This window comes from Amphiura filiformis, chromosome 5 (genome assembly GCF_039555335.1).
Source record: "Amphiura filiformis chromosome 5, Afil_fr2py, whole genome shotgun sequence".
NCBI classification, from domain to species: domain Eukaryota; kingdom Metazoa; phylum Echinodermata; class Ophiuroidea; order Amphilepidida; family Amphiuridae; genus Amphiura; species Amphiura filiformis.
The window spans coordinates 27,573,327-27,600,368 of NC_092632.1; the positions used below are offsets into that span (position 1 = coordinate 27,573,327).

At 34.1% G+C, this 27,042-nt stretch overlaps 1 protein-coding gene across 1 annotated transcript in view; it reads left to right on the top strand.

Moving 5' to 3' along the window:
- LOC140152902 (dmX-like protein 2) overlaps positions 1–27,042 on the top strand; it is a 192,556-nt gene that overhangs the window by 69,509 nt on the left and 96,005 nt on the right. The window contains 2 exon segments of the mRNA XM_072175438.1: positions 3,998–4,064; positions 21,704–21,885. Of these exon segments, the coding sequence (XP_072031539.1) occupies positions 3,998–4,064; positions 21,704–21,885 (249 nt within the window).

The following is a 27,042-nucleotide window of genomic DNA, read 5'->3' on the forward strand; positions in this document are numbered from 1 at the left end:
TCTTGTCTTGTTAAATTCGCGAAAATAAAACCCTTGCAAAAATAATCATGTTTACAGCATACATTTTGTGTTATTCCCCTATTGGATGTTGTGTCATATTTTCCCTGTTTTTAATTTTATCCATTGCTAGTATCATTTTGGATCCATCCTTTGGTTCCCTGCTGATCAGTTGGAACAAAGGTTCCCTGTTTTTATATTTATAAAATTGGTTTGATATAAATATAATAATATATTTTACATCTGTGTAGATGTACTTATATATCCATCTCATTGATATTCGTCATCCATGGATAACTGGCTTCTATCGTACGTATAGATCTACCTTTTAATATCGCATCGGTGAACCAAATGTTAGGTCAGTGCAACGACTGCAGCATCAGCCATGTGTGAGAAATAAGGACAGCTACATGCAAGTTTGTCAGGTGTGAAGTGAAATATATTTTGTCACAAGATATTGTGCACTGACCACTGTCAGGAATGATTAGTGTTTCCATATTGAAGTAAACTTGCTGCAACTTGTTGCTATTTACAGTCTGGTATTATTCATTTTGTGGTCATCCTCAGCCAGTGTTTAAAAAATGATATGATAATGATCAAATCAATGCATTCAGTTTTAAAAGGGACATTTGTGTCAAACCATTCTGGGAGTATGAAAGGGAAAAATGTTTTGTCAAATTCAAAGATGAAACACAACATATCCCAGCCCAGTGAAAAAAATATTTGTTTGGGGACATTTCATACCAGATATGTGCATAGACTTGTAAAGATGCCAAAAGGTTGGAGAGGGGGTGGCCCGGCCCATATCGCGTCCTAGCCCCTGTCAAGTCCCTCACTGTGTAAGCGCCATCTGTTTTTTGCCCATTGCAACACCCACCGTGCATGTGCAACCGCATCTTCATCATGCTCACTAACTCTAAATATCCCAGATTCCCAGTGCAACAAAACTCATCGGCCTGGGTGTCTTCCCTTCATTGGGATAAAGGGTGATTTGATTCTTGGGTAAAGATTCACCCAGGAGCTAGGGAGGGTTTAAGGATGATTTGATTCTTTGGTGAAGATTCACCTAGAGGAGTTAGGGTTTAAAGATGTGTCCCATCTGGATTATTTCTTTTACCATGTAGGCTAATATTTACTGGGAACAAGTTTTCAAGACCTGATCATTTACATGTTGTGCACTCTCTGCTAAAGCAATTATGTGCACTGTACAATGTTAAGGCAATGCACAACTTCGCTATGTTGTTAATGGATCGATTTGACTGTCATATAATATCCGACTATTGGCAGTATCAGATTGGTCCGGGTCTTATGCAAGTCTTATAACAAATAGAGTCCATATTTGCACTTTCTTCAATCAACCATTAGATTATGCATTAAAAGTGTAAATACTTTCACTTTAATTGGCAATAAAATATAGTGCTTTGCTTTGAATTGAAGAAAAATGGCCATACAACCGACTCAGTACGCCTATTATGTATGTTGCGCACAATGGTCAAACACCAAGAATTTAGAAGGAAATAAAGAACCAGGGGGGAGTTTGGTTTGGGTGGGGAAATTTTGACCCATAGCTATACCAAAATTCAAAATTGTCAGTCAAATTGAATGCTAGACTTCTCTGTAGTCCACTTGCCCATTGTGCATACTCTTAAAACTCTAATTTGATTAATTTGTGCACAATTGATAGATTTTCGCATCTGATCTTTTTAGTCACCGTACTCCCTCTGTTGGCTTCCCAAGTGGACTACTTACTTTCGATTGCGGTTAACAAGTTTAACACGGTTGTCTATGGATGAGATTGTCGGATTTCTGGCCTACTAAAATTGGCCATGATGTAATGCATCTTTAAATGGATCTGGCTTGTGATTGGTCGCCCAGATTTTGCTATGGTTTAAATCCTCTGTGCACGTGCCATTACCATTGATAACTATATACATTGTACACAACTATGCGGCGCTTTGTGTACTAGGTGCATGAGCGCATCTTGTATGTACAGGCTTTGTTCTTGCGGTTAAATTGGATAGATAAACAAGTATGATTGACAGTTAGGGACTAAGTCCCCGGTCAAAGTCCTGTTAAAAATTCAATGTACATTAGTCGATTTTTAACTCAGGCTTAATTAAACTGGTAGATTCTAAAATCAGAACTGTTCAGTATTGAAGTGCCATTATAATATGTTGCATTCAATATAAAACTTTGCATTCAATGTATACTTTACTGTCACTAATATAATTATAAAACTTTTTCATAACCAGTAATTACTAGTATTTTGATGTAATAAAATAATATCAGTATAATTTCGAGTTCAACTGAATGCGTTCATAATGATCAAATAACATATTTTTATTTATCAAAAATCGACTATGGCATAGTCTAATTGAATGCAAATTGCCCACATTTCAGCAAATTTTGGTTCAAGTTAGGCAAAATTGGGCTGGGGAAGTGGAAAAAAAAAGAAAAAAAAGAAACATCCATATATACCAAAATTGGCCTTGAAAAAAGGGTTATTGATATACCAAATGGCGAAAATGAAACCGATGTTTGTGGCACATCCCTGTATGTATATGGTCATTGGTTCTGAGTACCACCTTCGCTGGTAAAGAACAGTCTTCTATCTAAATTTAACAAGAAGATTTATTAACAGTCTTTGTGATCACATGTTTTCAATTTTGTCATGCTTGAGAAGAATCGGATCTATTTAAAATCTTTTGTTTCAATTACAACATACTTATACTTTGATCAGCTCATAATCGGCGGGAATTATTAGGCTTTTACCACTACGCCAAAAATTTTGTCACGCTTGAGAAGAATCGGATCTATTTAAAATCTTTTGTTTCAATTACAACATACTTATACTTTGATCAGCTCATAATCGGCGGGAATTATTAGGCTTTTACCACTACGCCAAAAAGTAGACCCATGTTAAGAAAGATATAATCGATCTGCCTGGTCTATATTTTGTGTGTTAAAGAAAGTAGACAAAGTATAGGACTTCAAATAATAATTTGTAATACTTCTGGCGAGATGTCACAAGACAATTCTCCAAATAAAATATATTGATATTAATCCGCGATGTTATAAGGCCCGCCGATTACGAGCTGATCAAACTATAGTACTATTAGAGGAATTATACATTCTGGCAAATAGAACCTTGCAAACAATGATTTCACAGATTCACTGGGAATTCTGACAATTGAATAACACAATTGCTAATTACATATGTATATAATGTAAAGCTCTTGGTACTGGTACACAATGTTTGTATTACATGTAGAATTTCTCAAGCACTTGTGGGCATGAAATAATTAGATATGTTTTAAAGAAATTTTGTCAACATCTTTCAGAATGGTATAAAAAATGTTTGGAAAGCCATAGACTCTAAAAAAGTGTGTATTAATTTTGTTAGATATAGATTACTCAATGCTGGTAGAGGATGTTCATAACATTGTTTAACTATTTGTGTTGAACATAACAAATCATTTCATATTATTCATTTGGGGAAGAGGAATACTGTAATGAAGTGGACATTTTGCACTACATTTATTTTTGTGCTTTTTGTATTCCAAGCAGCTATCACATAGTACTCATCTGATATGTAAAGAGCACATCATTTTACAAATGATTTAGCCTGTAACTGTGTTAGACGACATGGCCTGATACTATTTTTTTAACAAATGTCTGTGTACAAATATTGGTCAATTAAAAGGCACGTATGCTTATAAACAAATTTTTACAGTAGATCAATGTATTGGAGCTTAGAATCGCAAATTTAAAAACAATTGAATGAGTTAAAAATTGGCAAAGAGTGACAAATTACATGTGTAAAAATGTTCATCTTTCGGGCCCTTAATCTGAAAATTTACTAGCCCCTCTCCAATATACACCAGTGTGCTTTTAGCTTGAGGGCCGCCTTATTGCTAACATTGGATGCAATATCTTCTTGTTCAAGAATCTTTTAAGTATACAGCCTAATAATACTTGTGTATGTTTATGTGTATTTCAGGACCGCCACACCAGTGTATCATCTCAAATTTTCCCCAGATGGCCAGTTTTTTGCTTCAGCTGGAAAGGTAAGCATCATGATATATCAATTTCTTTCTCAATTTGAGATATACAAATTTAAATCTAGCGTCATAGGGCAGATGTTGGTGGCGTTTATGCTTTTGCATCGGATCTCTTCATTATATATATTGAAGTAGTGATAGGCTGTACAGCCCAAAAAAAGGGGTGATGTTGGAAAAAGCTTAGGGTACTAGCTGAATTGAAGCAGCTAATCCTCCTGAGCATTTTGACACCTTTTAAAAAAATCGGTTGAAAAATGAGACAGTGCGGGCCAAAAACTACGACAAGGGGGGACCCCCTGTTTTTCACTATTTTGACAATTATGGGCATTTTCTTTGCTGTTTGTTGGATTCTAATGACTATTTACATGATTTTGGGTCCCCAAGTTTAAGAGCTAATTTAGGATGTGAGGGCGCTGTTCAACATAATAGCCGTTACGTATCCCCCCTACTAAAATTTTATAATTTTTTATTATCAAGTCAAAGTTACTGATAAATAACAGCATCTGTCCAAATTTGAACTCTCAACCTTATTTCACTTGTGCGTGGTAACCATTTGAAAATGTGTAGAGACGCTTCCATTGACTTACATGTGATACAAAGTTCGTTGACCCCTGTATATTGCTATGGGCAGGTTACCACTGTATTAAAAATTAGCGCCACGGTCACACCAAATGTGACAAATGACTGAAAATTTCAGAATATGGATGATTAATGATTATCTCTAGTATGATTAACTTAAAAATAAAAAATGGCTGCGAAAGGGGTCACTAAAGGGTAAGCGCCCTCACAGCCTAATTTTGCCCAAAACCGTTAATTTTAAGGACACGTAAAAGTTTCATTTGACACAAAGTGCATAAATGACCTTCCTGGACCTAAAACTATGTAAGTAAATACCAAAAATGCATTACATAATCCTTAATGTGATAAAATTCCCTTAAAACTAGAAAATAAAGGTCAAATCCGCCCCCCCCCCTTGTGTGTCGTTATTTGGCCGGCACTGTCTCAATTTTTGGCCGATTTCAATAAAATTGGTGTCAAATTACTCAGACCAACAAGCTGCATCAAATAAGCTGGTACCCTAAGCTGTTTGCAACTACACCCTTATACAGCCTATGACTAATTGAAGCAAGTAGTGAAGCACCTGCAACTCTGGCCGAAATTCGTTGCCACACCAGCACGTTCTGGTGTTAAAAGCACGCAATCGAAGCTAAATATGTGATAGTTCCGTATTATTTTGTATAATAGTTGCAAATGCACATTCAGATTACACTTGCCCTTCCCCACCCCCATTTTCCAATGTTGGGAGACTGTAATGTAGAAATGATGACGATTTTGTCCAAATCAACATTGCAATAGGGGAGCGGGAAGGATGTTGGCCAATTGCGCTCAGGTGTGGCAACCTTTTTCGCTAAGGTTGTCTCTGCCGAATGCAAAATATTTCATCTAAATTTCGCTTTTTGTCTCATAACTCAAAAAGCGGAATGTCGTATGATCTTCATATTGCACACGATTTGGGAGTAGATAATATTCTTTTGAATCATTATAAATTTTTTGACAAAGTACTTGGTTTATTTAGGAGTGGTCCCTCAAATCACCATTTATGCTAAATTACACACATTTCGTAATTAGGGCTCTAAACTGCATGATTTTCTGTTAAATATCAGTAACGGAAAATCGTATCAAGTTGCTGCTACACACAGGTTTTTAGTGTATACTGTCCGTTTTATCCATGTTACAATTAAGCGTAAATAACTTTTTTCATATCATTTTCACGCGGACCGCCTATGTATATTATTAATTATTAAGATGCCAAAATAATGCAAAATGTGTCAAAAAACCTTCTCATTTGCCATTACATGCTGTCTACTGAATATAGTACACGAAAAATTTCATCATTTTTGAATGATGATGAAATAGCATAAGTTTAACTATTAGACCAACAATAATACGAAGGATTAAGAGAAGAAAAATATTAATTTTAACAAAACTAACAGCGGGGTTCGAACCCGTGGCCTGTAGTTTAGAAGTCGGCGCCTTTACCGCCGAGCCACGGAGAAGTGAATGAATTCCAAGCCATATCTAATATATTAATGTTAGTTTAAGATTATGCAATGCATATGGTATCAAATTGACCTGAAACGTCTCCAATACACATAATTTCATCGATTTACAACGATTGTATATGTTGGCAATGTATTTAGGGTTATAAAAATAAAGTTGGAATTTCGATTCACCACCTTTCTCCACGATGGACAAATCTTAAATAAAAGAAAATAATCTAAATTTCTTTTAATTTGTTTGTGTCGACTGTCGACCGTTAAATCATCAACCTCATCTCCATATGTGCAATGGGTTACTGATCTTAAATGCATTTGTATGACATGTTAATTCTACTATGAGGTTATAACATCTCTGTATTAGGTTAAACCAACCAGAACGGCATAACAATTGAAATTGTAGGTGAATGAGAATTAAATCACCTGTTTTACTGTACATATACGCATTGCATAATTTTAAATTAACATTAATACATTAGAAATGCTCACGAATTTAACGACTTCTTCTTGGCTCAGCGGTTAAGTCGCCGCCTTGAAATCTATAGATCAGTGAGATCAGGGGTTCGAATCCCTCTGATGACTTTTCTATGATTATAATTTTCCTCTTCTGATCCTTGCTATTATTATTATTAGGTCTAATACTTAAACTTCACGCTATTTCGTCATCATTAAAATAGTTTTAAAATTTTGCGTGTACTATCTTCAGTAGACAGCATGTAATGGCGATTGATGTTTTTCACATATTTTGCATTATTTTGGCATCTTTATAAATAATAGGACACATAGACCAAGCCATGTATAAATTACATGAAAATAATTATATTTAGTACAGAGTACATAAACAGGCTAAGACTTTGTGAAAATTGCATGTGAATCCGGCATTCCGTTCTAAAGATATGAAGAAAAACGTAATTTCAGATGATTTTTTATATGTTATTAGAGACATGTCTCTGCCGAATGCAAAATATTTCATCTAAATTTCGTTTTTTTTGTCTCATAACTCAAAAAACGGAATGTCGTATGATCTTCATATTGCACACGATTTGGGAGTAGATAATATTCTTTTGAATCATTATAAATTTTTTGACAAAGTACTTGGTTTATTTAGGAGTGGTCCTCAAATCACCATTTATGCTAAATTACACACATTTAAGTAATTAGGGCTCTAAACTGCATGATTTTCTGTTAAATATCAGTAACGGAAAATCGTATCAAGTTGCTGCTACACACAGGTTTTAGTGGATACTCTCCGCTTTATCCATGTTACAATTAAGCGTAAATAACTTTTTTTCATATCATTTTCACGCGGACCGCCTATGTATATTATTAATTATTAAGATGCCAAAATAATGCAAAATGTGTCAAAAACCTTCTCATTTGCCATTACATGCTGTCTACTGAATATAGTACATCGAAAATTTCATCATTTTTGAATGATGATGAAATAGCTAAGTTTAACTATTAGACCAACAATAATAATGAAGGATTAAGAGAAGAAAAATATTAATTTTAACAAAACTAACAGCGGGGTTCGAACCCGTGGCCTGTAGTTTAGAAGTCGGTGCCTTTACCGCCGAGCCACGGAGAAGTGAATGAATTCCAAGCCATATCTAATATATTAATGTTAGTTTAAAATTATGCAATGCATATGGTATCAAATTGACCTGAAACGTCTCCAATACACATAATTTCATCGATTTACAACGATTGTATATGTTGGCAATGTATTTAGGGTTATAAAAATAAAGTTGGAATTTCGATTCACCACCTTTCTCCACGATGGACAAATCTTAAATAAAAGAAAATAATCTAAATTTCTTTTAATTTGTTTGTGTCGACTGTCGACCGTTAAATCATCAACCTCATCTCCATATGTGCAATGGGTTACTGATCTTAAATGCATTTGTATGACATGTTAATTCTACTATGAGGTTATAACATCTCTGTATTAGGTTCAACCAACCAGAACGGCATAACAATTGAAATTGTAGGTGAATGAGAATTAAATCACCTGTTTTACTGTACATATACGCATTGCATAATTTTAAATTAACATTAATACATTAGAAATGCTCACTTAATTCAACGACTTCTTCTTGGCTCAGCGGTTAAGTCGCCGCCTTGAAATCTATAGATCAGTGAGATCAGGGGTTCGAATCCTCTGATGACTTTTCTATGATTATAATTTTCCTCTTCTGATCCTTGCTATTATTATTATTAGGTCTAATACTTAAACTTCACGCTATTTCGTCATCATTAAAATAGTTTTAAAATTTTGCGTGTACTATCTTCAGTAGACAGCATGTAATGGCGATTGATGTTTTTCACATATTTTGCATTATTTTGGCATCTTTATAAATAATAGGACACATATACCAAGCCATGTATAAATTACATGAAAATAATTATATTTAGTACAGAGTACATAAACAGGTTAAGACTTTGTGAAAATTGCACGTGAATCCGGCATTCCGTTCTAAAGATATGAACGAAAACGTAATTTCAGATGATTTTTTATATGTTATTAGAGACATGTCTCTGCCGAATGCAAAATATTTCATCTAAATTTTGTTTTGTCTCATAACTCAAAAACGGAATGTCGTATGATCTTCATATTGCACTACGATTTGGGAGTAGATAATATTCTTTTGAATCATTATATAAATTTTTGACAAAGTACTTGGTTTATTTAGGGAGTGGTCCCTCAAATCACCATTTATGCTAAATTACACACATTTCGTAATTAGGGCTCTAAACTGCATGATTTTCTGTTAAATATCAGTAACGGAAAATCGTATCAAGTTGCTGCTACACACAGGTTTTTAGTGGATACTCTCCGTTTTATCCATGTTACAATTAAGCGTAAATAACTTTTTTCATATCATTTTCACGCCGGACCGGCCTATGTATATTATTAATTATTAAGATGCCAAAATAATGCAAAATGTGTCAAAAACCTTCTCATTTGCCATTACATGCTGTCTACTGAATATAGTACATCGAAAATTTCATCATTTTTGAATGATGAAAAAATAGCTCGAGGTCTAACTATTAGACGAATAATAAAACAAAGGATTAAGAGAAGAAAAATATTAATTTTAACAAAACTAACAGTGGGGTTCGAACCCGTGGCCTGTAGTTTAGAAGTCGGCGCCTTTACCGCCGAGCCACGGAGAAGTGAATGAATTCCAAGCCATATCTAATATATTAATGTTAGTTTAAAATTATGCAATGCATATGGTATCAAATTGACCTGAAACGTCTCCAATACACATAATTTCATCGATTTACAACGATTGTATATGTTGGCAATGTATTTAGGGTTATAAAAATAAAGTTGGAATTTCGATTCACCACCTTTCTCCACGATGGACAAATCTTAAATAAAAGAAAATAATCTAAATTTCTTTTAATTTGTTTGTGTCGACCGTCGACCGTTAAATCATCAACCTCATCTCCATATGTGCAATGGGTTACTGATCTTAAATGCATTTGTATGACATGTTAATTCTACTATGAGGTTATAACATCTCTGTATTAGGTTAAACCAACCAGAACGGCATAACAATTGAAATTGTAGGTGAATGAGAATTAAATCACCTGTTTTACTGTACATATCGCATTGCATAATTTTAAATTAACATTAATACTTTAGAAATGCTCACGAATTCAACGACTTCTTCTTGGCTCAGCGGTTAAGTCGCCGCCTTGAAATCTATAGATCAGTGAGATCAGGGGTTCGAATCCCTCTGATGACTTTTCTATGATTATAATTTTCCTCTTCTGATCCTTGCTATTATTATTATTAGGTCTAATACTTAAACTTCACGCTATTTCGTCATCATTAAAATAGTTTTAAAATTTTGCGTGTACTATCTTCAGTAGACAGCATGTAATGGCGATTGATGTTTTTCACATATTTTGCATTATTTTGGCATCTTTATAAATAATAGGACACATATACCAAGCCATGTATAAATTACATGAAAATAATTATATTTAGTACAGAGTACATAAACAGGTTAAGACTTTGTGAAAATTGCACGTGAATCCGGCATTCCGTTCTAAAGATATGAACGAAAACGTAATTTCAGATGATTTTTTTATATGTTATTAGAGACATGTCTCTGCCGAATGCAAAATATTTCATCTAAATTTTGTTTTTGTCTCATAACTCAAAAACGGAATGTCGTATGATCTTCATATTGCACACGATTTGGGAGTAGATAATATTCTTTTGAATCATTATAAATTTTTGACAAAGTACTTGGTTTATTTAGGAGTGGTCCTCAAATCACCATTTATGCTAAATTACACACATTTAAGTAATTAGGGCTCTAAACTGCATGATTTTCTGTTAAATATCAGTAACGGAAAATCGTATCAAGTTGCTGCTACACACAGGTTTTTAGTGGATACTCTCCGTTTTATCCATGTTACAATTAAGCGTAAATAACTTTTTTTTTTTTTTTTTCACGCGGACCGGCCTATGTATATTATTAATTATTAAGATGCCAAAATAATGCAAAATGTGTCAAAAAACCTTCTCATTTGCCATTACATGCTGTCTACTGAATATAGTACACGAAAATTTCATCATTTTTGAATGATGATGAAATAGCTAAGTTTAACTATTAGACCAACAATAATACGAAGGATTAAGAGAAGAAAAATATTAATTTTAACAAAACTAACAGCGGGGTTCGAACCCGTGGCCTGTAGTTTAGAAGTCGGCGCCTTTACCGCCGAGCCACGGAGAAGTGAATGAATTCCAAGCCATATCTAATATATTAATGTTAGTTTAAGATTATGCAATGCATATGGTATCAAATTGACCTGAAACGTCTCCAATACACATAATTTCATCGATTTACAACGATTGTATATGTTGGCAATGTATTTAGGGTTATAAAAATAAAGTTGGAATTTCGATTCACCACCTTTCTCCACGATGGACAAATCTTAAATAAAAGAAAATAATCTAAATTTCTTTTAATTTGTTTGTGTCGACTGTCGACCGTTAAATCATCAACCTCATCTCCATATGTGCAATGGGTTACTGATCTTAAATGCATTTGTATGACATGTTAATTCTACTATGAGGTTATAACATCTCTGTATTAGGTTAAACCAACCAGAACGGCATAACAATTGAAATTGTAGGTGAATGAGAATTAAATCACCTGTTTTACTGTACATATACGCATTGCATAATTTTAAATTAACATTAATACATTAGAAATGCTCACGAATTTAACGACTTCTTCTTGGCTCAGCGGTTAAGTCGCCGCCTTGAAATCTATAGATCAGTGAGATCAGGGTTGAATCCTCTGATGACTTTTCTATGATTATAATTTTCCTCTTCTGATCCTTGCTATTATTATTATTAGGTCTAATACTTAAACTTCACGCTATTTCGTCATCATTAAAATAGTTTTAAAATTTTGCGTGTACTATCTTCAGTAGACAGCATGTAATGGCGATTGATGTCTTTCACATATTTTGCATTATTTTGGCATCTTTATAAATAATAGGACACATAGACCAAGCCATGTATAAATTACATGAAAATAATTATATTTAGTACAGAGTACATAAACAGGCTAAGACTTTGTGAAAATTGCATGTGAATCCGGCATTCCGTTCTAAAGATATGAACGAAAACGTAATTTCAGATGATTTTTTTATATGTTATTAGAGACATGTCTCTGCCGAATGCAAAATATTTCATCTAAATTTCGTTTTTGTCTCATAACTCAAAAACGGAATGTCGTATGATCTTCATATTGCACACGATTTGGGAGTAGATAATATTCTTTTGAATCATTATAAATTTTTTGACAAAGTACTTGGTTTATTTAGGGAGTGGTCCCTCAAATCACCATTTATGCTAAATTACACACATTTCGTAATTAGGGCTCTAAACTGCATGATTTTCTGTTAAATATCAGTAACGGAAAATCGTATCAAGTTGCTGCTACACACAGGTTTTTAGTGGATACTCTCCGTTTTATCCATGTTACAATTAAGCGTAAATAACTTTTTTCATATCATTTTCACGCGGACCGGCCTATGTATATTATTAATTATTAAGATGCCAAAATAATGCAAAATGTGTCAAAAAACCTTCTCATTTGCCATTACATGCTGTCTACTGAATATAGTACACCGAAAATTTCATCATTTTTGAATGATGATGAAATAGCGCCAAGTTTAACTATTAGACCAACAATAATCTGAAGGATTAAGAGAAGAAAAATATTAATTTTAACAAAACTAACAGCGGGGTTCGAACCCGTGGCCTGTAGTTTAGAAGTCGGTGCCTTTACCGCCGAGCCACGGAGAAGTGAATGAATTCCAAGCCATATCTAATATATTAATGTTAGTTTAAAATTATGCAATGCATATGGTATCAAATTGACCTGAAACGTCTCCAATACACATAATTTCATCGATTTACAACGATTGTATATGTTGGCAATGTATTTAGGGTTATAAAAATAAAGTTGGAATTTCGATTCACCACCTTTCTCCACGATGGACAAATCTTAAATAAAAGAAAATAATCTAAATTTCTTTTAATTTGTTTGTGTCGATCGTCGACCGTTAAATCATCAACCTCATCTCCATATGTGCAATGGGTTACTGATCTTAAATGCATTTGTATGACATGTTAATTCTACTATGAGGTTATAACATCTCTGTATTAGGTTCAACCAACCAGAACGGCATAACAATTGAAATTGTAGGTGAATGAGAATTAAATCACCTGTTTTACTGTACATATATCGCATTGCATAATTTTAAATTAACATTAATACATTAGAAATGCTCACGAATTCAACGACTTCTTCTTGGCTCAGCGGTTAAGTCGCCGCCTTGAAATCTATAGATCAGTGAGATCAGGGGTTCGAATCCCTCTGATGACTTTTCTATGATTATAATTTTCCTCTTCTGATCCTTGCTATTATTATTATTAGGTCTAATACTTAAACTTCACGCTATTTCGTCATCATTAAAATAGTTTTAAAATTTTGCGTGTACTATCTTCAGTAGACAGCATGTAATGGCGATTGATGTTTTTCACATATTTTGCATTATTTTGGCATCTTTATAAATAATAGGACACATATACCAAGCCATGTATAAATTACATGAAAATAATTATATTTAGTACAGAGTACATAAACAGGTTAAGACTTTGTGAAAATTGCACGTGAATCCGGCATTCCGTTCTAAAGATATGAACGAAAACGTAATTTCAGATGATTTTTTATATGTTATTAGAGACATGTCTCTGCCGAATTCAAAATATTTCATCTAAATTTTGTTTTTGTCTCATAACTCAAAAACGGAATGTCGTATGATCTTCATATTGCACACGATTTGGGAGTAGATAATATTCTTTTGAATCATTATAAATTTTTTGACAAAGTACTTGGTTTATTTAGGGAGTGGTCCCTCAAATCACCATTTATGCTAAATTACACACATTTAAGTAATTAGGGCTCTAAACTGCATGATTTTCTGTTAAATATCAGTAACGGAAAATCGTATCAAGTTGCTGCTACACACAGGTTTTTAGTGGATACTCTCCGTTTTATCCATGTTACAATTAAGCGTAAATAACTTTTTTCATATCATTTTCACGCGGACCGGCCTATGTATATTATTAATTATTAAGATGCCAAAATAATGCAAAATGTGTCAAAAAACCTTCTCATTTGCCATTACATGCTGTCTACTGAATATAGTACACCGAATATTTCATCATTTTTGAATGATGATGAAATAGCGCTAAGTTTAACTATTAGACCAACAATAATACGAAGGATTAAGAGAAGAAAAATATTAATTTTAACAAAACTAACAGTGGGGTTCGAACCCGTGGCCTGTAGTTTAGAAGTCGGCGCCTTTACCGCCGAGCCACGGAGAAGTGAATGAATTCCAAGCCATATCTAATATATTAATGTTAGTTTAAAATTATGCAATGCATATGGTATCAAATTGACCTGAAACGTCTCCAATACACATAATTTCATCGATTTACAACGATTGTATATGTTGGCAATGTATTTAGGGTTATAAAATAAAGTTGGAATTTCGATTCACCACCTTTCTCCACGATGGACAAATCTTAAATAAAAGAAAATAATCTAAATTTCTTTTAATTTGTTTGTGTCGAATCGTCGACCGTTAAATCATCAACCTCATCTCCATATGTGCAATGGGTTACTGATCTTAAATGCATTTGTATGACATGTTAATTCTACTATGAGGTTATAACATCTCTGTATTAGGTTAAACCAACCAGAACGGCATAACAATTGAAATTGTAGGTGAATGAGAATTAAATCACCTGTTTTACTGTACATATACGCATTGCATAATTTTAAATTAACATTAATACTTTAGAAATGCTCACGAATTCAACGACTTCTTCTTGGCTCAGCGGTTAAGTCGCCGCCTTGAAATCTATAGATCAGTGAGATCAGGGGTTCGAATCCCTCTGATGACTTTTCTATGATTATAATTTTCCTCTTCTGATCCTTGCTATTATTATTATTAGGTCTAATACTTAAACTTCACGCTATTTCGTCATCATTAAAATAGTTTTAAAATTTTGCGTGTACTATCTTCAGTAGACAGCATGTAATGGCGATTGATGTTTTTCACATATTTTGCATTATTTTGGCATCTTTATAAATAATAGGACACATATACCAAGCCATGTATAAATTACATGAAAATAATTATATTTAGTACAGAGTACATAAACAGGTTAAGACTTTGTGAAAATTGCACGTGAATCCGGCATTCCGTTCTAAAGATATGAACGAAAACGTAATTTCAGATGATTTTTTTATATGTTATTAGAGACATGTCTCTGCCGAATGCAAAATATTTCATCTAAATTTTGTTTTTGTCTCATAACTCAAAAACGGAATGTCGTATGATCTTCATATTGCACACGATTTGGGAGTAGATAATATTCTTTTGAATCATTATAAATTTTTTGACAAAGTACTTGGTTTATTTAGGGAGTGGTCCCTCAAATCACCATTTATGCTAAATTACACACATTTCGTAATTAGGGCTCTAAACTGCATGATTTTCTGTTAAATATCAGTAACGGAAAATCGTATCAAGTTGCTGCTACACACAGGTTTTTAGTGGATACTCTCCGTTTTATCCATGTTACAATTAAGCGTAAATAACTTTTTTCATATCATTTTCACGCGGACCGGCCTATGTATATTATTAATTATTAAGATGCCAAAATAATGCAAAATGTGTCAAAAAACCTTCTCATTTGCCATTACATGCTGTCTACTGAATATAGTACACGAAAATTTCATCATTTTGAATGATGATGAAATAGCCTAAGTTTAACTATTAGACCAACAATAATCTGAAGGATTAAGAGAAGAAAAATATTAATTTTAACAAAACTAACAGTGGGGTTCGAACCCGTGGCCTGTAGTTTAGAAGTCGGCGCCTTTACCGCCGAGCCACGGAGAAGTGAATGAATTCCAAGCCATATCTAATATATTAATGTTAGTTTAAAATTATGCAATGCATATGGTATCAAATTGACCTGAAACGTCTCCAATACACATAATTTCATCGATTTACAACGATTGTATATGTTGGCAATGTATTTAGGGTTATAAAAATATAGTTGGAATTTCGATTCACCACCTTTCTCCACGATGGACAAATCTTAAATAAAAGAAAATAATCTAAATTTCTTTTAATTTGTTTGTGTCGACCGTCGACCGTTAAATCATCAACCTCATCTCCATATGTGCAATGGGTTACTGATCTTAAATGCATTTGTATGACATTATTATTATTAGGTCTAATACTTAAACTTCACGCTATTTCGTCATCATTAAAATAGTTTTAAAATTTTGCGTGTACTATCTTCAGTAGACAGCATGTAATGGCGATTGATGTTTTTCACATATTTTGCATTATTTTGGCATCTTTATAAATAATAGGACACATATACCAAGCCATGTATAAATTACATGAAAATAATTATATTTAGTACAGAGTACATAAACAGGTTAAGACTTTGTGAAAATTGCACGTGAATCCGGCATTCCGTTCTAAAGATATGAACGAAAAACGTAATTTCAGATGATTTTTTATATGTTATTAGAGACATGTCTCTGCCGAATGCAAAATATTTCATCTAAATTTCGTTTTTGTCTCATAACTCAAAAACGGAATGTCGTATGATCTTCATATTGCACACGATTTGGGAGTAGATAATATTCTTTTGAATCATTATAAAATTTTTGACAAAGTACTTGGTTTATTTAGGGAGTGGTCCCTCAAATCACCATTTATGCTAAATTACACACATTTCGTAATTAGGGCTCTAAACTGCATGATTTTCTGTTAAATATCAGTAACGGAAAATCGTATCAAGTTGCTGCTACACACAGGTTTTTAGTGGATACTCTCCGTTTTATCCATGTTACAATTAAGCGTAAATAACTTTTTTTCATATCATTTTCACGCGGACCGGCCTATGTATATTATTAATTATTAAGATGCCAAAATAATGCAAAATGTGTCAAAAAACCTTCTCATTTGCCATTACATGCTGTCTACTGAATATAGTACATCGAAAATTTCATCATTTTTGAATGATGATGAAATAGCGCCAAGTTTAACTATTAGACCAACAATAATACTGAAGGATTAAGAGAAGAAAAATATTAATTTTAACAAAACTAACAGTGGGGTTCGAACCCGTGGCTCTGTAGTTTAGAAGTCGGGCCTTTACCGCCGAGCCACGGAGAAGTGAATGAATTCCAAGCCATATCTAATATATTAATGTTAGTTTAAAATTATGCAATGCATATGGTATCAAATTGACCTGAAACGTCTCCAATACACATAATTTCATCGATTTACAACGATTGTATATGTTGGCAATGTATTTAGGGTTATAAAAATATAGTTGGAATTTCGATTCACCACCTTTCTCCACGATGGACAAATCTTAAATAAAAGAAAATAATCTAAATTTCTTTTAATTTGTTTGTGTCGACCGTCGACCGTTAAATCATCAACCTCATCTCCATATGTGCAATGGGTTACTGATCTTAAATGCATTTGTATGACATGTTAATTCTACTATGAGGTTATAACATCTCTGTATTAGGTTAAACCAACCAGAACGGCATAACAATTGAAATTGTAGGTGAATGAGAATTAAATCACCTGTTTTACTGTACATATACGCATTGCATAATTTTAAATTAACATTAATACTTTAGAAATGCTCACGAATTCAACGACTTCTTCTTGGCTCAGCGGTTAAGTCGCCGCTTTGAAATCTATGGATCAGTGAGATCAGGGGTTCGAATCCCTCTGATGACTTTTCTATGATTATAATTTTCCTCTTCTGATCCTTGCTATTATTATTATTAGGTCTAATACTTAAACTTCACGCTATTTCGTCATCATTAAAATAGTTTTAAAATTTTGCGTGTACTATCTTCAGTAGACAGCATGTAATGGCGATTGATGTTTTTCACATATTTTGCATTATTTTGGCATCTTTATAAATAATAGGACACATATACCAAGCCATGTATAAATTACATGAAAATAATTATATTTAGTACAGAGTACATAAACAGGTTAAGACTTTGTGAAAATTGCACGTGAATCCGGCATTCCGTTCTAAAGATATGAACGAAAACGTAATTCCAGCTGATTTTTTTAGATGTTATTAGAGACAACTCTGGCGGAAATTAGTTGCCACACCAGCACGTTCTGGTGTTAAAAGCACATAATCGAAGCTAAATATGTGATAGTTCCGTATTATTTTGTATAATAGTTGCAAATGCACATTCAGATTACACTTGCCCTTCCCCACCCCCATTTTCCAATGTTGGGAGACTGTAATGTAGAAATGATGACGATTTTGTCCAAATCAACATTGCAATAGGGGAGCGGGGAAGGATGTTGGCCAATTAACGCTCAGGTGTGGCAACCTTTTTCGCCAAGGTTGTGGGTGCAATGTCACAAAGATTTCCAATTCATCATTAGTGCCAAAAGCCATTATGCTTATCCAAATCCTATGAGAGTATACCTAGGGACTTTTGAGCATCCAAGTACAGTGGGGATCTCTGTTTTCAGGATCTTTAATTACATACACCCATGGAAGATGTGACCTTATTCTTCCACACAGGGAGTGGGAATTTCAAATGGGGTTATCTGAATGGGTGACTCCGTTTGCAATCTACACCCTCCTGTGTGGGAGATTGAGGTCATGGCTGCCATCGGTGGTATATGGATATCAAATGAAATTGCCCATTTTAAAGTTAGTTGAATAGTTTAAACAAATTGTCATTTATCATTAGTTTTAGTTTCTACAATATTTTTATTCCAGAATCACATTAATCAGCCACCTGTGATAATAAATAGAAATGTCATGCATAAAAATATCCAATAAAACTAACGATTTGGACTAAAATGAAATTAGAAAAAAATGCTATATATGATAAATTGATGCAGGATAATATATCACCATGCTATTACACCAAGGGCTATTCCAAGGGTATTACTTTGTAATTATCAGTTTCAAATACAAACTACATGGTACATATACATCATAAAATGTTTTGCAATTTTGTTTTAGTCAATTTCCATCAAATTAATAAAATAACAGCAAGGAACAGCAATATAGAGAGAATAGCTAAGGGGCTGTGCAATGAGCCCTGGGTGGAGGGGGGGGCAAGAAATTTTTGGCGAGCCGAAAGGGGGGGGGGAAGCAATTATTGGCAAGCCAAGAGGGAGGAAAGCAATTTTTGGCACACATTCTTGGGGCGCCTTTTAAATAAAACGCTCTAAAAGGCTTAGGAAAATCGTACGAAAAGGCTGAAATGTGCAAATTTTCACTTGAAACATGAAGACTAAGATGATGTTATTTGGCTGTAGACAAAATATAATGACATATATCTCTTTTCATTTCTGGAAATGAGAGCATATAAATTGTAGTTCTCTATGGAATAAATTCAAAGCTAATTATCATCATGAGCTCCAGAACAAGCTTGCTCATGCTTCTCCATGATGACATCAGAACTCCAATTTGTCAGCCTGCTACGATAATTACCTAAGTCAGTATTTGTCATTTTGAGAATTAAGTTCAAAATACGGTTCAAGCATGCATTTAAACATATTTATTCACCTACCTTTGCACAAGAACAAATGATAATGAGACAAAAGGGAATGATCAGAAATATTTAGGGTGATTACGTAACCGATGCGTTCTTGAATTATATTTTGTACTTTGTTCTCAAAATTCCAAAAAATGACTTAGGCAATTATCATAGCAGGGTGACAATTGGGGAAATGATGGAAGATCTGAATTTGGTAAAACTTTACTGTGGATGGGATAATCAATTACTTGTTTTTACTATCAAGTGTCTGAAACAAATGGTTCCATCTCATCTATTTTCACATTTACCCATCCGATTCATGACATTATTATGTTTTGATGGATCCAAGTTGTGATAATATTGGATCCAAAACATATCAAAAATATTGGACTCGACTACGTCTCGTCCAATATTTTTAAACTCATAGCTCGACCAATAAATATGGGCTCAACCGATCCAATTTTATATCAAATATACTCAAATTCAAACTCATACCCTGATTGTTCCTGGGGTAGAATATTTTAGCTGGTAGAAGAGCCTTCCATTATAGAGTTGTTGCAATGTGCAATAAACTTCACAAGACATTTGTTCAAACTTTAAGGCCATGAGTTTGTGTGAGTTCAAAAATTCTATTACTGTTTAATAATACTATGCATACATTTTGTAATTATGTTTAATATGATATTAATGATGCAATTTTTTGTTATAATGTTATTTTCATGCCTATATATACATGAAGTTTAATGTAAGAAAATGTTTTGCATCCCTTTGTTTAAAACTTCTTGTACATATTCTTGGCATCTGTGATAGCCATACAGGGATGCAATAGCCATACTTTGTCCTTTTGTTTTTTGCCCTGTTGAAATTTGAATTTGGGCAGATACTCTTGTTCCTTGCTACCTTGTAGCTAAATTGCAGTATTGGCTATTGCATTGCTGTATTTTTTCATATCCTCATTTAATTATATTATTATTTGCATTTTGTAATTATTGTCTGATTTTAACACAGAATTAGATAAGGAGAACCAGGGCTCCCTATACCGCCATATACAATCGCGCCATCAGCTATGGGGAGAAAATTGGGGGTATTCGGGTCCTTGCAACGGTGCGCGGAGACAAACGAAAACAATTCTGTGTCTCATCTGAAGCGTCTTGGTACTCGCATGCAGGTCGCATCAAGTGCGTCTCTCAAATGTGCCCTTCATCCATGTTGTGCTTGCATGACAACGAATGCCTTGAGTGCATTCCGAGGGAAACCGAATACCCCAAATTTTTGCTCCATGCCTGTATCAGGATGGCGGTCGAGTCCCGATTCTCTGTCTTTAATTCTGTGGATTTTAAATATATATTAGTTGCATTCACATTGTTGAAGTATGCCCGGTGGAACTTGGTTGGCACAAGTTGTTAGGTGTAGCGGTAGGCGCAGCCAGAGTAGTGGCAGTGTGAACAATGATCAGCGTAAGTTCCACCAGGTGCAAATCCGACGATTTACTCCTATCAAAAGTCTACCTGTATTCTCTGCCTGGAGTATTTTGCGATGTGAAAGCTGCTACACCTGGCACCCGGTGCAAGTTACATTTTTCGCTTGGAGGCTAAGAAATTACATTTTGTGCTGTTGAAAAAGGTCACAAAAGTGGTAGCCGATGTTTATGCTGACCAGAAGTGAATAGTATAGTGGAACTGGTCGGTGTAGTGTTAGGAGTAGGCTAGGTGTGGACACACGGTAGGAGTTGGGAAAATATTTGTAGAATTTTTATCGCTGTTAGCCTAAGTTTATGCCGGGTGTAACTCAAAATGTGAACATGACTAGACTCAAAATGTGAACATGACTATTGTCTGATCTGGACCTCTTGAAAGATCAGTACTTATGTATTAAAAGATCTTACCAGAATAAAGATGAATGAATTTAAAGTTGTGGGATTGAATAGTACAGTTCTCTATCATATGTGCTGCAATGCAGCATAATGAGCACCGATGTTGTGCAAAAGCAAGCAATTTTAAGGTGTGGCCACTGGCCAAACATGTATACATATTCTTATGTATTCTGTTGCTTATGATTATGTACTACAACTGTTCATATCCCAATAATTACAGGTACAAGTTTTTATACAAGATTTTATAGACATTTTCAACAATGAACATTCAATTGGGTTCTAATGTAAATATTGATTCTTTTCCCTATTGCACTTTTTTTTTACTCACCCTGTATTTCTAATTCATTGTATCTCTACAAACATTTTGCACTGACACTTTTTCCATGTATGCTTCTTGAAGATCACATGCTCTGGATTTTGTTTGCATTAAAAAATACCTTTTAATTTGAATGTGTTAAACATTACATGTTTGCTGTTGGAAGAGGTAACTATTAAATATATCAATGATATTTTTGCTTGTCCATTTAGGCCGACCGCTTAGTAAAGATATGGTACGCTACACGCAGACCAGTATTCACTGTTATGTCACCAGGGGAAAAACATGAAGAAATCATCGAGACCAAAGGAGAGCATTACAGTTTTGTGTACATTGCTCATCCCAGGGCTGTGACAGGGTTCTCATGGAGGCGTACAAGCAAATACATGCCAAGGTAAATAAATAATCACAAGCTTACCACCGTTTGTTATATACGGAATTCACTTTCACAACACCCTTCCTATTTACGTAACAGTTGTCCTCTATAATGCATGACTTACATGTAAGTTTCATATCCTTGTTCCTTTTTGCTATTAAAAAATTAACATGTACTGAGTTTTGACAAGTTTGACAAGGATGGGAAAAAATGTTGTTTTAAAATGTTATGTTATAGCTAGCATGATATGACGTAAGAGTTATACACATCTAAAGAATAAAAATGCTTCCACAGCTTATCAGGCCAATAATGAACACAGTCTCTGAAATGATCACACTTACATGGGGTTGCTTTTGAGCCTTTAAGGAGAGTGGGATGACAGGAGCCATTGTATTTGACCAGCTTTAGCCCTTTTTTGACTAAAAAACAGTAGTGTACTTCTTAATATTAATACATTTATCTTGTAGGAAATGAGTCAATGAAGCCTAATAATCACATTTTTATTTCAATAGGTCTTGCGGTTCTTGACTTATAGCCATTAATATATCAACAAGTTTGAGGTGTTTTTTCCCTCCTGAAATCATGCACATAGGGCAGAAATGACACCCCTTATCAAGCCTTGGGATCACTTTTATAGAACCCATACCATTCCTCTTAATGTTTGTGTGTCATGCTTTAAGAAGTAGATAGTGTAATTTGTCATTTTGTACACTTTTCCTTTATGTTATTCAAATTGGCATATCTTAGTTTTGGGATAAGTGTGGTATCAGATTATAGAGGATATGATTATACTTAAAACATAATGTAACTGTTATGTACATAAAATGTTTTATTTAAATTCTGCAATTACTTTATTCTGAACCTTTTATTCTTGAAATTTAGAAATATCCCTTTGCTAGGTACACCAAAGGAAACAGAAATATGCTAACAATATTTTTTTCATGATGAGTGTAGTATGTGAAAGATAAATGCACATTTATCATACAGACTATCAAACTGATTGGAACCGGACATGTGACATTCTCAAATAATGTTAAAAATATAAAATCGCTAATAATTGTCATTTTTGTGCTACTTATAGAAAGGGGCATATATATGAACTGAATGATCTGATAATCTGAAGCCAAGTGGTTGTTGCATTTGGGAGCTATTACAATTCAAATGAAGATCAACACATTCATAGCTTTACTAACACAACACAATGAACAAATTGTAGCAATTTAGCAAATGGTAACACAACACAAGTTGAATAGCTTTATTGCTCAAAATATTTATTGCGTAGGTGCTCTCAATCAATATCTCACTTCCTTTAAAAGCATGTAACTTCTGAACAGAATGTGTTATCTTCATGACCTAAAATTAGAGAAGATAAAACTACTGCAATAAGTGCAATTTCACATGATTAATGAAAAAATTGAGCTTAAGCTGGTACATGACATAGTGAAAAAATTCTGCAAAACTAAGAAGTCGTCAGTTGCAATCATTTTGATACTGTTTGTAGTATCAACTGATTGCAACTCTTCCGACAGACAATTATTTGTCTTAGAGAAACATTACAGTAATAAGAATCATTGTTTGGTGAAGTGCCTGTGAGTGTCTCGATTAGTATGGCGATGATAACACCAGATGTACAGTCAACAAAAGCCCGCCCATAAAACAGGTAATCACAGCATGCCCTTTACACTTGGGTTTAAATGCGAAGGAGAAAAATTGGATGTGAAGGCATGTGTACATTATAGGAGAAGTAGCTATGAGCTGTAGCAATGAGCAAATAAAGTATCCTTAGAGTCAATTTTAAGTACTGTGTTATAGTCATGTGATGTCTGCTTGGTTTGTGTTGTTATTTGGTAAAAATATTACTTTAAAAAAATGATGTCGAGTTGTTTTTGTAGGAAGAATATTTTCACATATTGCAATGGTACCGAAGCAAAATTTAGAATATTGTACTTTTCATCAGATATGCACTGTTAAAATAATTTCAAGCTTGTTTGATCACCATTAAATGCTTTTATAAATAGATGTTTGAAGCAAATTTTGCAAACTATATTCCTTACAAATTGACCTTCATTCTACAGTATTCAGAAACACAAATGTAATGACTTAGAAATAACACTGGTTTGTCCAGCTATTTCAAATGGTACATTATTTTGCTTGAAAGTATGATTTTCCCCATCAAATAGGAGGGGGAAGGTAGCATTGTAGCAGTAACAGTTTTGAGGCATAAACCAGAGGTAGCTGAGAGTTATAAAATGCAACTTAATTCTCAGTGAAGACATACTGTGCACTTGATGAAGGTGCTACTCCATACCTCACTCCACCCTGGTGCATTGGGGAGCTGTTAAAGAATGATCACAATCTTACAAGCTGAACGAACCTGTGCAGTTTTATAACAAGTACAGACCTTTTTCAAGTAACTCAAGTAACACAATAACTTATAAAGCACCTGTATCCACCTTGAAAAGATGCCACTATGACTCAAAAATACAATGAAAACAAACAAACCAAAAACACCAAACACCTCTGGACATGGCAGAATCAAGTGTCAAAGAGTACTGATATCTTTCACTGAAGCACATTTAAACTGATATTTTTGGTACAATGTATACTATTTATTATGTATTTTTCCCTACAAATTTAGAATATAAAGTGGTCGTCAACCATAATCCTAATCCTAACCTTTTAATCATGTTCCTAATACTAATCCTAACCCTAATACTAACCTAACATGAATCCTAAACCTAAGCGTAATACTAATTTTAAAGCAAATCCTAATCCTATAAACCTAATCCTAAACCCAGAAAATCAAATCCTAATCCTAATTGGGGTGGCAGCAGTTATATTCAAAAGTCGTGCTATCAAGAGGGTCCAACTTTACATCTTAATAATATTTCAACCTTAATGGCCACTCACCACAAGAAATTGCACCGCAATTTTCTGGGGAGAAAATCTAATAATGCATTCCTTTTTATTACAAGCCTACATGCTAAAGAGCACAAGTGGAAAATGCATAATCAGAAGCAAGCAAGATTTGATGAGCTGGGCACACAGATGATGCCTATATAAATCAATAAATACATTCATATAAGTTAATATTTCATAGGTTCATCAATACAAATTGCCACCAGTTCTTTGTTAATGTAATGCAGGAATATATGATATGTCACGTTTGACATTTTACTGTTCTGTTGAACATTTCTATGCATTTTGAAATATTGTCTCCTGTAACTGATATAAATTGCTCACACAATATGAATTATCAAAGACAATGTTGAATGTCAATGCCGTTCAATGAATAGATAGCTGTAGTTCCTTTCAAAAGGATAGGCAAAATGATATATTCCCTCTGCTTATACCTTGTGTAAGATAGCCTTTACACCTTTGTGATAAATGTTAGGTGTAATTAAGGGTTATGGTTTTGGGCACCAAAGTAAGCTTTGCTTTATATGTCGGCAGAATCTTTGGTGTTGCCCATTCAAGAGATTCAATACCGATGCATATGTGTGGTGTGGCATATATATGTAAGGAAAACAAAATCTTATTTGGTGGTGTACTCCAAAATGGTAAGCACTGCTTTTCGAAGCAGACTGTCAGTGCAATGTGATTTGCAAATGTCCAACATAGTCAAAGATTTTTCAAAGTTTTTACATAGTAACAGAGCAAAGGTATGGATGGATATCATCAGAAGAAGATTAATGAGAAGACAAAGATGACAGCAAAGATGATGAGGAGGAATGAGTAGCGGAAGAAGGAGGTTAATGAGGTCATGTTGGTTCTGACTCACAATCAGAGGGTTGCGGGTTTGAACCCCGGTGGTGCCACAATGTTGAGCACTTGCACAAGGCACTTTACATTTGCCTGACCCACCACATAGATGCAAAGAAACATACTACTTCTATGCAATTTCAAATAGGTGATGTTTGTTTAAAATATCACTAGATCCTGCATTTCAGATGTCTTCAGGCACAGTGACGAAATCAATTGAAAATCAAATGAACTGCTATCAGTGGATAATGTCAAGTACAAGAGATGCTTATTGACCTTGCTGGTTTAGGTTGAAATTGAATTGGGCTATCCCAGTTTAAATACATACACCCCATATTAAAGACATGGTTGTAATTTTCCACACAGGGAGTGTAAATTTCAAATGAGATTACCTGAATGGATGATCCCATTTGAAATCTATACCCCCTGTGTGGAAGATAAATGTCATGTCTTCCATACGGGGGTGATGGATTTCAACTGGAATTGCCCATTATCAGAAAATAGCAGCCAACAACATTTGTAGCATAATGGGGTTGCTTCTAAAAAGCAGTTGCTTCTAGTGTATGCCACTAATCAATACATAGTGAATCTTGCCTCTATATTGTTTGAACATCAAATCTAATGATGTGAATGGATTCCTTGTCATCAAAGGGAAACAGGACAAAGTTATTTTTTCCTGTGTCATCAGGTAAATTAATGCTGAAAATGTCAAGTATCCCCCCAGGGGACAAAACACACATCTTTAAAACAAAAATGAGATCTGACCTTTATTTTGAGTTGATTGCATATTTTAAGTACTAATTTAACATGCCACTTTAGTCACTGTAGATCTAATAAGGTACAATTTGACATAAAATTAAGTAATGCAAAATTCAGAAATATTTTTTATTATAATCAAAATCAGTATTCATTTTTGTATCATCAATACTGTTATCAGTATCATCAGTATTCTTTTAAGTCAGCTCAGGTTTCCACAAGAATTGAAATGACCCTGCGGTGGCTTTTGAACTGTCAAGCACTCACACACCTTACTGATTTGGCTATTCCAGCTGAAATCCATACACCCCTATGAAAGACATGGCCTTAATCTTCGACACAAGGAGTGTGAATATCAAATGGGGTTACCTGAATGGCTGACTCCATCTACACTCCCTGTGTAGGAGATTAAGGTCATGCCTTCCATAGAGGGTGTATGGATTTCAACTGGACTGAGGTTAATGTTGTTTTTGAGTTGTTGAGCTGATTTGACATTCAAATACCTATGTTCTTAATTGTTCAAATGCCATATGTTTTCAACAATTGTTTGGCTTTCTTATGTCACATTTTAATGGCATTTACGTTAATTTAAACCGGATGTTGTTTATCATGATGGAAAAATCTGAAAATCAACTTTTCATGCCATTGTGGTCATTT